Below are 18,076 nucleotides of genomic sequence, written 5' to 3'. Positions count from 1 at the left end.
AGTTTTATGTGCTTGCACAGAAAACATAGACTCCCTTTCGTAGGATATTTATAGTTTAACCAAGGATGCTGGGTCAATGATATAAATATGATTTAACCTTATTGATATAATTTCTGGCATCATTCTTAGTCATTGGAATATATACCTCAACCAGGGAGGGATCTTTCTGGCACCTTCAAGTGGCGTAGTAACTATCACATAGATAGTTAACTACTTAAATGATGTTTTAAAGAGTTTATTAATTATAACTAAGAACAGCAGTTTATTAGCCTTAATTTGTATATGCTGTGTTAAAGCTATGAGATCTTCTTCTTTCCTATTTGAATCTCTCAGTAACATTCTTGGAAGTTAAGAGTAGAAGTGGGTAGATTTGACCACAAGTTATTTTAATAGTCCAAGACAACAATGATGGTGGCAATAGAAATAGAGAAAAGTACATAGATTAAGAATATGTTTTGGGGGTAGCAGACAGAGGAGGCTGCAAAGAAAAAAATATAGAAATCCAGAAATGTGTGGTGATGCTGTAGACTGGCTCATTCAGCATCTCTGCATTCCCTTCTATATTATTTTCCTATGCTGCTGTGGCTGGAATTTCCCAGGATACCTTGTAGCTTAAATTCTGTGTGACTTAGGTCCATCAAGGCTGTGCACCCATATGAGGCACCTGACGAGGCACAAGTAAGGCAGTGAAGGGTAGCCATGTGCAAAATCAACCTTCTGGCAAAACACAGTGTCAGAATTTCCTGGTGCTGCTGGGGCATCTGTCATGGAAGTTCTAGCTTTTAGTACCCGTCGTGGGCTTTGAGTGGTGGGAGGCAGTGCTATGGTACTTCTGCTAGTGCAGACTTGTGATGTGCTTGGACCTTCCTCCTGTGGCTCTGTGTAGTTGTCCTGTTGAACATCCCAGCCTGATTCTCCAGGCTTCTTAGAGATTTAGGAACCACCAATAACTCTCTGTCTGCTTAAACTAGCTAGAGAATTCTGTCGTCTTGCTCTGCAAATAGGAATTGAAATTGGTCTTGTTATCATAAAGCCAAGAGAAGAGGATGCTTCAAGGATGTTAATTGTGTTTTGTATTAAGAGAATGGAAAGTAAATTGAGAATAGAAATTTAAAAGTATGCATTTATTAAATTTAGTGATACAGAGTTCACTGTGACTCTAGCAAAAACATGATTTTTCTTTTTGTTTTGGTGGAGGTAGAAATCAATGACAGTATGTTGGAGAGTAAATAGGAGGTGGGGAGTGAAGACAGCTCATGTAAATGTCTTTATCAATAACTCGACTGTGATAGGATAGAGCAGAGGTATAGTGGTTGAGCAGGATCAGAGATCAAAAGAAGATTTTTTTTTTTAAAGATAAGAGATACTGGAACATGTTTACTAATGGGAAGTATCCAGTAGAGAGGAGAAAGTAATGACGGAAAAGATCTGTAAGACCTTGCAGGAGTCAATTACGTAACTTCTTTGTGCCTTAGTTTCCTTACCTATGAAGTTTGGTTAATAAGATCTTCCTCTTAGAAACAACAAGTTTATACTGTATAGCACAGGGAACCATATTCAGTATCTTGTAGTGACCTATGGTGAAGAAGAGTATGAGAACGGATGTATGTATGTTCCTATGTGACTGAAGCATTGTGCTGTACACCAGAAATTGACACGACATTGTAAACTGACTGCACTTCAATAAAAATGTATTTTTAAAAAAGACACATGCACCCCAATGTTAGAAAAATAAAAAGGTCTTCCTCTTAGGATTTTTTGAGATTGGAGTGAAATATTGTGTATGAGGAAACTGTAATGCAGTGTCTGGTACTTAGCAAGGGCTTAATAAATGTATCCATTATTATTACTGCTACTACTACTGCTGTTATTGTTACTGTCTTCTGTATACTTTAGAGTATTGTGAATATGGAATGCCAATCAAAATGTCTCCTGATTTTACAAATCTTCCTTTCTGTTCTTACAAGCTGGCCCCATTGCCATATTACCATCCCTTAATTAAGTTAATTAAATAAACATTTACCAAGTACCCAGCATGTGCCAAGTATGCATATATCAGGTGTCTGGGATGTAAAACTGAGTAAAGCTTGTTCTCTGCCTCCAGCTAGCATCTGGACCACTAGGGGAGAGGGATGGAGAAGCATAGTGACTTTATACCGGGCTTTATATTGTACCAGAAAGGGTTCTAGCAGGAGCAGAAGCTCTAGGAGATTTGTGTGTGTGTGTGTGTGTGTGTGTGTGTGTGTGTGTGTGTGTGTTGTATTTATTCATTTGTGCATACATACACTTGCAGGCACACACACACACACACACACATTTGTGTATTTATTATAGCTGGCTAAGCAAGCCTGAAGTCCGCAGGCTGCGAGGCAGGTAGGAGGATGGTGACCAGGCTGTCACCCCAGGAGCACACCTTTTATCTTAAGGTCCTCCTATACTCATTATCAAGGGCGGGCGCAGTCCTGCTGTCAAGCCATCTACCTTCTTAGGAAAGACTGTGTCGAAGTGGAAGGTATTTCTCTCATATTCCCATCTACTCTCTTATGTATCTGTCGGACCTTTATTCTAAAGAATTCAACTTATGATAAGGAGCTATACAAATTTATTCTAAATATGTACTGTTTGATTTCTTGAATGCACTCTAGCTGCATTTATTAGCAGATTTTATTCAGTCATCTGTGCAGCTAGTAGAAGTAATTGGCTGTCTGTGAATTCAGAGCACAGCTCAAGCTAAAATGTGAATTCATTAGTTTTCAACTTCAATTTTTAATTTCACCTGCTGTTTACTGCTCAGAGGAATGGCAAACTGTATTTAAATAAAATGTATATTTAAGGAAGAACCCTTAACAACTGAGATGCTTTTTTTTTTAAACTGAAAATCTGCTTCTTAATCTGCTCTGAAAATTAAAGAAGTTGTGTTAGCCTGTGGCAACCACTGATGAATTGGAAAAGCTGTATTTATAGTCCTTATTGCCAAAGGAATTCAAGGCATTGCGTTAGTTAGTCTAACTTTTCTTGTTGCAAGAAGTTGAACCAGCTCAGGTTTTGCAAAAAAGAAAGGTGGGGGGAGGTGGGTGGGGTGGGAATTCTGATTATGAGGGGGGAGGTGCGAGGACCCTCCTGCCTCTGTTCCTGTTTCTCTCCAGAATCTGCTCCACCCCACTCCTCCTCTCTCTGCCCTGCTTTCCTCTACTTTCTCACGTGCCCATGGCCAGGCCTGCTCACCTGTCCCGTCACTTCAAGCCACCAGTTTGTCATCAGTTTCTGGTCTCTCAGATCAGACTCCAGAAAGAAAGGATTTTCTTGGTCCTGTTTGTGTCCAGAGAAATTGTGCATTTTCCTTTTCGAGAACTGATTTATCTTTTATTTACACCTATCAGAACTACGTTCTCCAACTTACCAAAAAGTTTTGGTCTAACCACTTTTGTGAAATGTGTGGTTTGGTCAGGTCAATGGCAAATAACCATAAAACCCACAAGGAACATGAACTCTAGCACACTGCTTGAATTGCCACAAATCTCCTCTATTTTGCTATGTGTGTTTGTGGCTAGGGTCCAGGCCAGGTGGGGACAAGGCTGCTCCGAGGCTGTCTGTTCAGTAGAGGAAAAAAGGGGGCTTCAGGGAGATGGGGATGGGATCCAGTAGGGGGCATAGAAAGGCTCTGTGAAGTATGTTATCTCCGGAGTAGCCCCTCTGTTTGGTGGGATGGACGAGTAAGGTTCCGGTAAGAGGGGACTGGGAGATCCCTTGGGGAGAAGCTGCAATGAGGAAAGGTCAGAGACAGCGAAGGCCTGTTCTGTGCCCAGGGGCCCCAGCTCCCCTAGGCAGTGGCAGTCTGTGGTCTCTATGTGGCAGTTACAGCCACTGATATGGACAAGTCTTCTACAGGGCATCTGCCCCTCAGCAAAACAGCTGCCTGTTCTTCAGGAAGAAACTTCTAAGGGAAGACTTCAGGTGAGGCTCAAATCCCATTCCTCCCAAATGTGCTAAAGATGACATTGATTATCATCGTCGTTATTCTTGACTGTAAGTGTTAGAATTCATTGGGAGAGTGAGTGGGCTGGATTTGCTGTGAGCCCCAGACAGATGGGTGGAAGTGTTCCCGAGCGTCCCTGGGGACCAGGTTGCTTCATGCCCTGCTCTTAGAGGAATCTTCACTCCCCAGGAGTTTTGAAAATTATAGAACTTGAACTGTGATTTGCTTCTGAAATTCCACCTTCTTGTCTCTCTGCAGATTTGTCCTGGATTAACCTGGTGATATTTGTAGAAGGGAGGTTCAGAGTCCCTGAATTTAAAAGTAAAACAAACCCTATTTTCTCTATAGATTTTTTTTTTTATAAAATAAGGATTGCATTCCTAAAAATAAAGTCCTCCATGAAATAAAATTGAGTACTTGATCAGACAGAGAAAGCCAAATATCGTATGATATCACTTATATGTGGAATCTTAAAAAAAATGATACAAATGAGCTTATTTACAAACCAGAAATAGACTCACAGACATAGAAGACAAACTATGGTTACCAAAGGGGACAGGGGTGGAGAGGAGGCATAAGTTAGCTGTTTGAGATTAACATATACACACTACTGTATATAAAGTAGGTAAACAACAAGGACATGCTGTATAGCACAGGGAACTATAGTCAGTATCTTTTAATACCTATCATGGAAGAGTCTGAAAAAGTATATAAATAAAACTAAATCACTTTACTGTTCACCTGAAACTAAAACATTGTAAATCAGCTCTACATCAATAAAAATCAATTTTAAAAAATGAGAACTTGATAAGGAAGGGATTAATGTGGTGGCCATCCTGTATTTATTTTTCATCTATTCCCCATATTATAGCACAGTTCACTATTTCCTTCTTGGTAGCTTAGGAAATTTTCTTTTGAACTGAGGGCTTCTGTGACCCCCACCCTTTGCAGCTCCTGGAACTTGGCATCCATCCTCTTTAGACTATTATTAGTAGGTACTACCATATAACACATATAATCACCTGAAAATTCATTTATTTACTTCCTGAATACTTACTGAGGGCCCACTCTGTTTCAGATGCTCTTCTAGGTACGGGGAAACATCAGTATGCAAAACAAAAAATGTTTCCTCTCATAGACCAAGATTCTGGTGGTGCAGCCCAGACAGTAAATACAATAAATAATAAATTATGCAGTTGATTATAAGCGCTGTAGAACAACAACAGAGAACACAATATGGAAGATAGGGAGTGGGAGGGGAGCACTGCAATTTTAAATTAAATGGCCATAGTTGGCTTCACTGAGAAAGAGACGTTTGAGCAGAGACTAAAAGGGTGAAGAAGCAAGCAGTGTGGATAAATGAAGGGAGAACATTCCTGGAAGATGAGACAGCCAGTGTAGAGGCCCTGAGGCAGGGGTGTGCCTGGCCTGTTCAGGGCCAGCAAGGGTCAGGGGAGAGGTAAGAGTGGGAGGAGGAAGTAGGGAGAGGAAGAAAAAGACGTTAGAAGGAGGCCAAATTAAATGGGACCTTGGAGGCCACTGCACGAACTTTGGGTTTTATCCTATGTGGAATGGGGAGACATTGGAGGGTTCTGGGCTGAGGAGGGACATGAATGATCTGACTCTGTTTTTTTTCACCCTGGGTTTAAGGAGGTAATTAGGTTTACTTCTTATTTATTTTTAATGGTGTTGCTGGGAATTGAACCCAGGGTCTTGCGTATGTTAGGCAGGCACTCTACCACTGAGCTATACACTCCCCCCGACTTGGCTCTGGTTTTTAAGGGACAAGGCTGGCTGCTGTTATTGAGAAGGAACTTGGGAGTGGAGGAGGTGGGGCAGGGACATAGACAGGGATCCAGGGAGGAGACTATTGTGCAAATCCAGGCAAGAGATGATGGTGGCTTGACCAAGATGGAAACTGTGGAGGGAGTGAGAACTGATTGGATTCCGGTGTATTCTGAAGGTAAAGGCCACATGGTTTTTGTTTTTGTTTTTTTGTTTTGTTTTTTTTAAACAAAAACACCAACGTTTATTTCTAGGTTTTGAGGTTAGGTGAATAAAAGCTATTTGGAGCATAATATAGACCGAAAAAACGAAACAAAACAATTCAGAGGTGGAGTGTGCAAATTCAGCCCTGAAGTTTTCTACCTTGAGAATTCCTATGGTTAATGCTTAAACCCAGGCTAACATCTCCCCGCCACCTGCATTCTGTCCACCTGTATCCAGAAGGAAGAATAGCATACTGCACTTCAGTGCACTTTTTCAAACGATGGGTCCCATAATGAGTTATGAAATAAATTTAGTAGGAAAAGATCCATCTTTTCCCCCCTTCCTTTCCCTTTTCTTTCTTTTTATTCAATGAAAAAGAACAGAGTGAAAAATATTAGAGTGCACTGCCCCCCAGTAATGATAGTATTATTTTATGAAATCTTTACATCAATTATGTGATCATAGTCTGTGTACGTTGCTTGGATATCTACCTAGCTACCATGTATGTGTTGTGTGTGTGTGTTTATACTGTGGGTCATATGTAAAATATATTTCATACTGAGGCTGTGGTCAAAAAAGTTTGAAAGACATTGCTCTGGTGGAGGACGCATGAATTTGACAGTCAGACAAATCTGTTTTCTAGAAGTGTACCCAGGGTTGGAGGTGGGAGGAAGATTGGTAGGAATGATTCTCCCAGGTAGGAAGAGAAATTATTTAGAATGAGATAATTCTAAATGATTAGAATTGCTAACTCATGTTCGTAATAAAAAAAAAGAACTACTAAAGTTAGTGTTGTTATTAAATTCTTTCCTGATGATACTCTTCCTTATTGCTGTACCCAGGATATAGTGCCTGATACATGGTATTTTGGGGTAAATAAACCTAATATTTCTTTGGGCTTTTGAACAGTCATGCCATAATTTGGGCTTATATTGACATTGTGGTCAACACATAACTTCCATTCTTTTTGTGTGTGACTCTCTGGAAATTCTTTTCTCAGTTTGCCTTTGTTCACTAGATTTTTTAATATATAGTTGACCCTTAGACAACAGGGGAGTTAGGGACACTGACCCTTTGAGCAGTAGAAAATCTGCGTAAAACTTAAAGTCAAAAGGCCACATGGTTTTCATGTGGACTGGGTGTGGCTGGTTGAATTAAACTTTGACTTATATAATAAAATAAATGGAATACCTAGTTAATGTGTCAATTTCAAAATTCTCTACAGTAAAAGTTAACTCCAGTGAGGTCGACCCATATTGATACTGATTTCCTCTCTCTCCTTACATTTGGTTGGAACAGATATACAGGTGACTTTAGCTGAGCTTGAATGCAATACTGGACTTTATAGAAGTAGATATTTCCTAATTTGGGGTTTTTTAAAATTGAATTATAGTCGATTTACAATGTTGTGTCAATTTCTGGTGTGCAGCACAATACTTTAGTCATACAGGAACATATATATATTCATTTTCATATTTCCACCATAAGTTACTACAAGATATTGAATATAGTTCCCTGTGCTATACAGTACAAACTTGTTTATCTATTTTATATATAGTAGTTAGTATCTGAAAATCTCAAATTCCCAATTTATCCCTTCCCACCCCCTTCCCCCCCCGGTAACCATAAATTTGTTTATTTGTTTTGTCTGTGAGTCTGTTTCTGTTTTGTAAATAAGTTCGTTTGTCATTTTTTTTAGATTCCACATATGAGTGATATCATATGGTATTTTTCTTTCTCTTTCTGGCTTACTTCACTTAGAATGACATTCTCCAGGTCTACCCATGTTGCTGCAAATGGCATTGTTTTATTATTTTTTATGGCTGAGTAGTATTCCATTGTCTATGCTACTTTCTTAACTACACAGAAAGACAAATGGGTTGGCTTTCTGCAGATTTTTCCTGGAAATCCAGTTAATCTCCAGAGCCAACTCCCCAAGTCTTAATTGGGTTGAGATGAGTAAGTGAGGACAGTTTCTAAGAGTGAGTGTTTACACGTGCATTTTGGCATCTCTTATTACTGTATATTCGTGAGGAGGGTATCGGGATTAAGGTGGCCTGGAACACACTTGAGTGTGGACAGAAAGAAGGATTGATCAAGTAAGTGGGCTGATGTTAGAAGCCATTCTCTTTTCTGATGTGCTGTTAGAATATGCTTATGGAAACCAGATGTTTTTGTACTGAGAAAAGCTGATGAGCTTCAGTCCCTGTCTTAGAAAGTGGCATCCAGTTTACAAAGGACACCATTTAGAGAAATCCACGATTTAAATAGATACTGTTAACTTCTTGTTTAAAAAATTGCAATCTTCCCAAATATATCATATTTATAGATATGCTGTTTATCTTCTTCTAAGAAAACAAAAGCTGTTCACTGGAATAAAAATTTTGAGTTTTATTTGTCAGTTAACTGGGTAATTGATGGTATTCTCATATGATTGAACACTGAAGCTCTGTTCCCTTGCAAGAAAATCACACTGGAAAAAGCATGTGTCTGTGATGTGCTGTAAGAAGGGCTTCTGTGTTGAGTAGGAAGAAGGAATTCAATGGTAGTTATTGTAGTACAGTATGATTGAGAGGTACTGATAATTAATGAAAGTAATAGTGCAATTGGATGGATAATTTTAAGTAATTCATTTTCCCCTTTAATATATGCATAGGTACTAATAACTGAAAACTAGTAGAAGAAAAAAGTATTAGTTAAACAAATTTATATATAAATGCATATTCTTGAGAAATTTAATTATGTAAAAATGTAGTGTATTTTTTGAGATGAATAATTTTATAGGTTCTAAAATACCAAACTATACAAGAATATTATAAAAATTATAAACAGGGTAAAAAGCAAAATTGGACCATACATCTGCTCCTGAGGAAAACCATTCTTAACATTTTGGAATGTCCTTTCAGCATTAGTTTTCTCTTTATACATACATACATACATACTCACTCACACACATCGCTCCTCCCCAAAACTGTATTTCATAAACTCATTTGGATTTCCTTTTTTCAATTAATGTATTAAATGTTTTTCCATTTCAATAAATAAAGAGAGATGTTTTTGTTTTTAACCATACATTTTATGTATTCTTAGTTAACCCTGAATTTACTGCTGGATGTTTAGGGAATTAGCATTTTCAATATTGTAGGAAGTTCTGAGATAAATATCCTTGTGTGCTTTTTTTAGATTTTTTTTCTCCTTAGGTGTAGAATTGCTGAAACAAAGGGGTGCACAGTGAAATTCTCTGCCTTTCCCTAGGCTGGCCTCCTGCAACGTGTGTCTTCCCATCCATAGTGGTTGAAAGTCCCCTTCTATGTTGACCAGCACAGAGCATTATTCTTCATAATTTTTGTGAATCTCTAAAAAAAATTATTTTAATTTTCAAAATTTGAAAACTTTAGAAAAGTAAAAATCTCCCATAATCTCTCCAATGAAAAATTGTATGTGTGTGTTGTAGATCTAACTATATAAGAAAAGCAGTGCAAGAGCTCTCTTAGCCCATCCAGTCTTCTGTTCTTAAAGTGTGTCGCTTTTTAGCAAACTACTTTGTTTTTTTAAAGTGGTGAAGTCATGCCTACCATATTAGTCTGCAGCTTGCCTGTTTCTTGTAATACATTACAATCAAATGTGTTCCTCTTAATGGATTGTGGGTTTCCTCTGATGCTCTTCTTTTTAGTGACTTTATGGTACGTCATTATATGGGGGTTCCATAGTTTGTTCCCCCACAAAGAAAATTCTGATTGGTTATTCAGCAGTTCTAGTCCCCAGGAATTTTTCATACAGAAATGCTCACACAGCTGTATAAAGTTATATACATACATAAAACAAAGGTATTCATTGTGGCCTTAAGTTTAATGATGAAAAATTGAGAAGTACCTCAATGTCTATGGGGACGGGATGGGTTAAAAAATTAGATCTTGTGAAATGTTATAGTATTCAAACATCTTAAATTTAATTTAAATTAAATTTAAATAACACATTAAATATTATATTAATATACAGATATTATTTAATATATTTATAATATATATTAATTTATAATATATATATTATATAATACTATGTAAATATTATATAAATAAATTTTTTAATAAAATAAAATAGTTAAAAGCTGTTCTTCGTAGAGGTTGGACCTAACTGCGCAGGGTTGAGAGGAGAGTGGGGAGGAATAGGAAGCTTTCCCTATTTTATTTTATACACATTTTTATTGAAATTCACCAACAAGCATATATTTTGTGATAAATGAACATTTTAAAAAATGAAAAGTACATCATTCAGTCTCTACAGATACATTGAAAAATGAAATTTTTAAGTGAGACTAGGTAGTCTCTGAGATTCCACCTGCTTAACAGGTTAGGAGCCCATGAAATCAGTGACATCACAGGCAAGTAAAAAGTAGTAAATATTTCTGATAGACACAAAATGTTTCGTTCACAATGTGGTAGAGGCGAGAGAAGAGGAGGAGAGTGAACCGTACGGTCAGAATGGAGTTAGCCGGAAGTGGAAGGGGGCACCACTGATCCTGGCTCTAGAGGAACACAGACAAACTCAGATTCCTCTTCTTCAAGCGGGCCGTACACAGATTTAAGAGAAGCTATATGAACTTCTGTGTTTCTAGACAAAATATTCCCAGTTCCTCCCAGTAAGATCCTTTGTCCTCCTGATCACTCTGTGGTGTTTGTTCCAATTTGTCAATGTCCATCTTGAGATATGACAACCAGAATCAGATACTATTGCCTTCCAGCTTCCAGTCTCATCACTGTGGGCACAGTCAGATCAACCCTTCCTTGTGCAGGAGACACTTTTTAAAAATCCAGGCTATGATTATTCCTAAACCCCTGCCTTGTGTTTTCTCCTTGAAATTCCTAGTCAACAGTCTTGCTGTTTGTCTTCATTATTTGTCACCCAGGGCTTCTAGACTTTTTGTTTGTTTGTTTCTTACCGGCTGTCTTCTATTGTGGAACCCTTTGCCTTTTTATGAGCTGCAGCCCAGAGTGATTTCTCGGATTTCCTCAACTTTTCTGCTAACAAAAATATCTGCTCGTATGAGTCACATAATTAATTGATACCAGCTTCAAGGAAGGAAGCTAACTTGGGGCAGGTCCTGCAGATCACCAGAAGGGTTTCCTTTTGTCACCAAGGCCTTATGGAAATTGGGAAAAAATAAGTGAGTGCCCTCTTTGGGCAGATGAAGTGCAAAAAGCTCTTCTCCAGGTGGATAAGTTAGAAAGATATCCCTCTTGCATGGGTGCAGAGGCTTGGGGACCTGGCTTGAGTGGGGACTGGACGTCATCCCCATCGTACTTGTGCACAGGATGTAACAGCACAACTACTGTAGCAGCCTGGATAGTCGCACCACTGCGTGGCTGCCCCTTTGTGGCACAGTTTCCTAATTTCTGGCCTGAGAGTTCTTGGGAATACACCTTCCACACTAGTTACTCCTGACCTGGTTTGTTCTTCCTTAATCAACAGTACTATTGAGGTATAGTTTTACATACGATAGATAATATTCATCCCATTGTATCACAGTTCAGTGACTTTTTGATAAATTCATAGCATTGTACAAATCACTTCAGTCTAGTTCTAGAACATTTCCATCACTGCCAAAAGTTCTCAGGTTCCCATTTGCCGTCAGTTTCTGTTCTCAATCCCAGCCCCAGGCGATCACTGATCTGCTTTCTGTCTTCATAGATTTGCCTTCTCTGGAAATCTCATATAAATGGGATCCTGTCTTCCTTCAGCTGCTTTCTTCTGCTAATCTAATAGGAGTTCAAATTTAATTGGGGTTTATATCTTCTTTTTGCTGCTTTCTTCTGCTAATCTGCTGGGGGTATAATAGCTGGATGTTGGCGCTGCCTCCATGTACTGCTGCCACAAGCCCTTCCTCATCCCTTTCTTTCCGTCCTGCCTCCACCTTCAGACAAGCTCTGTTACCTCCCACCTTAGAACATTCTCCCTCGTCCAAAATCCTCTCCAGCCACCGCCCTGTTTGTCTGGGTCATTTCTGAGCCCACGTCTCGAGATTTGACTTCAGCTACTCTCTCCACTCTCTTCTCCCCTGTGAACTCTCCTTTTAAAAATCTTTTAAATATAATATCTGATATGAGTAAAAGAACATTAAAAAGAACATGTTCTATATGTGTGTGTAAACTTTAAAGCATAGGGATATAATGAATATCTACACCAGTCACCCATTCCTTCCACCAGTCTTACAAACATCCCAACAGATGACTCAGAGTCTCTCAAATCTACTCATCCTCACGTTTATTTCATCCTCTTTGGTTGTTTCCAACTTATTTTAATTCCGCTTTAAAAAAATAGTCTTTGTAATTCATTACATTGCTAAAATTTCTTGATTACTATTGAGAGATTAATTTTACATTTAGAATATATTAGGGGTGATTTATAGTTTACTTTGTTGAATATTATTGTAATTTATTTTATTATGAAGTCTTGGCTAAGAGCATGACTTACAATTATAACATTTCTATAGGAAATTTATTCTACTTTGTATGAATTTGCTTTAGATGCTGGGTTTCTGTCTGAAATTTTTGAATCTAAAAGCTAAATTTCCTATAATATTCTCCCCCAACCCCACCTCTCTTTGGATTGAATTCATTTAAGCAGTAAAGTTGGCCCCAAGGGAGGTGTGGATGTGAGTTATTGCTACAACTTAATACTAACGACTACTTAAATATTTAATTAATGTAATACTTGACACTTAGGGAGAAACTATTTATAATCATCAGACCAGATCTTTGTTTTTATCTTTAATGCCTGGTGTCTAGCATATGCCTGTTGTAACACAGGCTGGGACCGAGCTGTTTCGGAAGTGAGAAAATCCCTTCTTTTCACTTCCACCTCCAGACAGAAAATGTTACATTGAAAGTGATTAGGGATGGATATTTAAAATATTTATAATTACATCAGTCAATTTTCCAAACTATATTTTTTATTAAAAACGTGTTGCATTTTAGAAATGTGAGACATTTTCTTACTCATTTCTATTGAGATTGATGTCATTGGAACAGTTAGCTCTTCAGAGCACTCAGTTTTCTTGGACTCTCTCTAATTGTACTTCATTAATTCATGCATGCTAAGAAATATGGTAACTTTTGAATGAGTTACGAGCAGACCAGAGTGGCTGACCATTTTCCGGTGGAGCCGGGCCAAGGTCTGGCAGGAACTCCATGGAAGATCTTCTCTCCGCCCTAACAAGTGCAGGTCGTGGAGACCCAGGAGCTCGGTATAGAGTTCTGTGTTCACGTGAAAGATACATTCCAGCCAAGGTGACCCCAAAGCGCGAGTCATCCCTGGGCTTGGGGAAGATACTTTGTGAGCAGATTCTGTGACTCCAACACACACACACCACAGACTTTTCTTTTAATCTGAGAATTTCTAATCATTGATATCATGCTTTGCCCATCTCTATTACTGAACACACATGTTTTATTCTGAAACTACACTATGTTTGTGACCCTAACTACTATAATTCTATTTGATGGAATTCTTTGTGCTTTTCCTCCTACCTAAAATTAAAATGAAACAAACAAGTGTATCTTCTATACAAGTGGGTGAAATGAAGACTTGCTGACTCCACACACTAACTCCACAAAAGGGAGAGGCTGTCATGTGGACCTGTGAAATGTCTTACAGACGTGCATATTTTCAAATGTGCTCCACTGATAAATGAGGCTCCAGGTTACCAGATTGACTGGTTCTTCTTGGTACACCTAGGACTTTAACACGTTCGCTCCAAATGTCACTTACAATACCCATCGCCTTACAAAAACCTTTTTTTTAAACTTTAGTCTCCTTTTTCAGTCATTATAATTCTGAAATAACCAGATTTAATTCCCTGAGGTTTAATTTTATATTCATCTTAAACTTTAATCATCATTGCATTTCATCAAAAATGTTAAGAAAAATTAGTATGACTTTTTAATTGTCAAACTAATGAAAGGATTTCACTAAGATCTTAACTGCTATAGCTAGATTAAGGATAAAAAATTCTTGGTGAACTAAAGAGTGTGGTGAAGATCAGTATTCATAGTCAAAGACATAAGGCTTGATTGAACATGAGCATTAGTTCTCTTCTATTAAGCATAATCAGCATGAAATATTTAAGAATTTATTTGCTTTATTGAGTTTTCTCAGTTGTAGAAGAGAGACAATAATGTTTTAAATTTTTAGATTTTTTTTGGAAGTCTTATGCTTTCAAGCCTTCAAAGCTTTTGCTCATCTGAAAGGCTTCTCTTGGGTGTGTGATGTCTGTTTGCATTATATAACAGGTGGGCATCGGATGTATATTACTTTATAATGTCAGTTATTTTATTTCTATGATACATTTTTCCCTTTTAAACTATGAAATCTTCAAGATGAACAAGGACAGCAGAGTCTGTGATCTCTCCTCACAGCCGTCTGCACTTAGTTGGGCAAAGCTGATATTTTGGGTGAGTGAGAATTTTTGTCTTTCACTTCACAGGTGGGGAGTGTTAAGCGGGAAATGACCTTCACATTTCAACCAGAGGACTTAAAACGTGACTCTAGTAAAAAGATGTCTCATCAGCACCTGTTCCCCTTGGCCATGGAGGAAGATGTGAAAACAGCAGACACCAAAAAAGCCAACCGAGTGCTTGACCATGAGAAAGAAAACACTCGCTCCATCTGTCTCCTTGAGCAAAAACGTAAAGTTGTTTCTTCCAACATCGATGTTCCTCCAGCAAGGTAAGGGGATGTTAGACCTTGTATGTGTCTGCCCAGGAAGTCAGGGGAGAGCGCGTTCTATCTCCGCTGTGTCTCTCTCAAGCATATAGACTTAAGAAGGGTTTTCTGCCAAGAACTTTCTTCTGTTGCTTGTGTGAAATAGAGCAGGTGGCCGTGTTCTTCAGAGCTGACTTCGAGGCTACAGCAGTTGGAACTGCTGTAGCCCTAGAAAAGAATGTTTTATTCGATTTTGGCAAATGAATAACAAAGAGCAAAAGAATAAATATAAAAAAATATAAAAGAAACATGAAATGTAGGACTGAGCATAGCCACTTAAAAGCAAGGGTACTCAGATCTTTTGGTTGAACCGGTTGGAGAGATTCAGCCTCTGGCCTATTTTTGTTTGGCCTGCCGGATAAGAGTAGTTTTACATTTTTAAAGGGTTAAAAAAAAAATGAAGAATATGGGACATAGATCATAGGTGCCCTGCAAAGCCTAAAATATTTATATGTGACTCATCACAGAAGAAGTTTGATGATCCCTGGTTTATATCATGGTAATCCTTTTAAGACAGTTACAGCTTAGAACTGGGCCCAGTGGGTTTGTTTGAAATATCAAAAGGCTTCTACCACATCATAATTTTACTTAAACCCTATCTGGCAGCACTGAACCAAAGGAGAATATTATGGCCAAATGACAGTGGACTCATAGTAGAATTTGCATGCTAGTCCTTGATATGTTTTCTTGCCTGTCATTTTTCTCCTCTAGAAAGTCAGTTCCACGTTGGCTGTGATTTTAGTTCATCTCATTCATGCTGTGTCCCTAGCACTGGAACAATGTTTGTTTACATACTAGGGGCTCAGTAAATATTTGTTGAATGAAGAAAAGAAAGGAAATGCTGTAGCACGAGAGCTTGCTTGTTTTTAATGTGTGAAATGTATTTTGTTACCAAAACCCATTTCTAATGCAACTTCATAAGCAATTGTTTGAAAAGTTCTGCATTTGTTCGAGCGGTTTCTGACAGCTACCTAGGAAAACAGTATCTCTGAAAAAGGAATAAATGTTCCTTTTTTACCTATTCACTTTTCGTAATTAGAATTTCATTTCCTTCTGTGTGAAATCAAAAGCATCTTCTCTGGAAAATTACGTATTTTTCTATTCTGCTACCAAATTTGTCAGACTTTGTAAAATTATAGACCTCTTTACTTTCCTTAGTTTTTTAATCGAAAATTTTCATATATTCATTACTTCTGTTTCACTACTTAGGATTATTTGCTTTTCTAATTTTTTCTTGTCTTTACTATTGTGTCTAAAAAGGCATCACCTTCAGAGTGCAAGTTTTGTACTTTAAAAAAATTTATTCATATTTTATTATTTTTGTTGCTACCGTAAATGAAATTTTCTTAATTTATTTTCAGATTTTTTTCATTGCTGCTGAATAGAAATAAAACTGATTTTTGTATACTGATTTTGGATCCTACTAGCCTTGATGGATTTACTTATTAGTTCTAATAGGTTTTGTGGATTCCTTAGGATTTTCTACATACAAGATCGTGTCATCTGTGAATAGAGATAGTTTTACTTCTTCCTTTTCAATCTAGATGCCTTTCATTTCTTTCTTACCCAGTTACCCTGACTAAAACCTCTAGTACAGTGTTGAATATCCGTGGACATCTTGTCTTGCTCCTGATTTGTGAGAGAAGCAGTCAGTCTTTGGTATTAGGTATGACAATAACTGTGGGACTTTGGTTACTGCCCTATGTCAGGTTAAGAAAATTTCCTTCCATTCTCAGTTTGTTGAGTGTTTTTCTAGTGAAATGGTGTTGAATTCATGTCAAATGCTTTTTGTGTCTGTTGAGATGATCGAGTGCTTTTTGCCCTTTACTCTATCCTTCATTTTATATTATATTAATTGATTGTCAGAATTAAACCAATCTTGCATTCTTAGGATAAATAGCACTGTGGAGTATCATCTTTTTTATCTATTGCATGATTTGGTTTGCTAGTACTTTTTTAAAATAAATAAGCCACAAGGATATATTGTACAGCACAGGGAGCATCGACAATATTTATAATAACTATAAATGGAGAATAACCTTTAAATTTTGTGAATCACTGTGTTGTACACCTAAAACTTATATACTATTGTAAATCAACTATACCTTAATTAAAAAAACCCCACATACCTACACAAACATGCACACACATGCATACATACACATGCACGCACACAGATATTTGTTCTTTGCTCTGATTTGCTAGAATTTTGTTGAGATTTTGCATCTATATTCATAGGCAATTCAGACCTGTAGTTTTCTTTTCTTATAATATCTTTCTCTGGCTTTAGAGACTAAGTCGGGAAGTGTTCCCTTCTCTTCTGTTTGTTTTTTTTTTTTTTTTTTGAAGAGTTTGGAAATAATCAGTATTAACTCTTCTTTAAAGCTTTGATAGTATAGTCAGTTATCCTTTGAAAAATTTAAATAAAAATTTGTACGTATCTACATATTGATTTCATTAAGTCTTTCTCCTTGCCCACCCCCTACTCTCTTAGCATTATGAATGGCTTTCTCTACCTGGTAGAGAAGATGAACAGAGGAGGTACCAGATTTTTTTTTTTTTTTAACCTTTTAGCACCTAAGCAGAAGCAAGAGGTTCAGTGGGAGCCACAAAGCAAGCGGTTATCTTCCATTCTCTCTTCACCAAAAATTTTCCAGTAAGGACTCTGATGATCCCAGCTTTTGTCAGAGCCATTCGGGGACCAACCAGTATGGCCGGGTTATAGAGCACTGTGACCAGCCTGGATCATATGCCTTTGCCTGTTCTCATGAAGAAAGGGAGGAAATCTTTGGAACAGTCAAAAACAATAGCTGGAACCCCACAGCTTTAAAAATAAGCTTTAGTAATTGCTTGTAGGTTCCACAGGGTTATTGAACCACCATCAGCAACTATGGATCCACTTTGGATAGAATCGAGAAAAATGGGATGAATGGTAACCTGTTTTCTTTTCCTTCTTCCTGTTTCTAAGGGTTATCATTCTAAGTATTTAGAAAAAAAGTTTCTTGCTTAACATTATGAGAACATTCATGAATACTGAGTTCTCATTACAGACTCAGTAGAAGATGAGTTATGTCTTTTTGAGTCTAATTCCATTAATTGACTAACAACCAACAACAAGCCAGTTATATGCCTTGCCAATAGTTTGTGGATGACATCTATTAACAAGAACTACATACACAGATAGGACTTTTAATGAGAACAAACAGTGCCTTGTTATTCAATTCCAACAAGACCAGGAAGATGATATGAATGAGAATGACCTGATGAAATTTCTACTAGTATTCAATCACCAAAAGACCATTTCAGTTTTTAATTTATTCAATAAATCTATTAATTAAGTGGATTTTATGT

At 37.6% G+C, this 18,076-nt stretch overlaps 1 protein-coding gene across 1 annotated transcript in view; it reads left to right on the top strand.

Moving 5' to 3' along the window:
• Positions 1-18,076, top strand: part of ZNF704 (zinc finger protein 704) — a 178,741-nt gene that overhangs the window by 32,183 nt on the left and 128,482 nt on the right. The window contains exon 2 of the mRNA XM_031441425.2: positions 14,448-14,689. Coding sequence (XP_031297285.2) covers positions 14,448-14,689 — 242 coding nt within the window. The remainder of the gene's footprint in view (positions 1-14,447; positions 14,690-18,076) is intronic.

The sequence above is a fragment of the Camelus dromedarius genome, chromosome 30 (assembly GCF_036321535.1).
Source record: "Camelus dromedarius isolate mCamDro1 chromosome 30, mCamDro1.pat, whole genome shotgun sequence".
Taxonomy (NCBI): domain Eukaryota; kingdom Metazoa; phylum Chordata; class Mammalia; order Artiodactyla; family Camelidae; genus Camelus; species Camelus dromedarius.
This window is presented reverse-complemented; position numbering and strand designations above follow the sequence as displayed.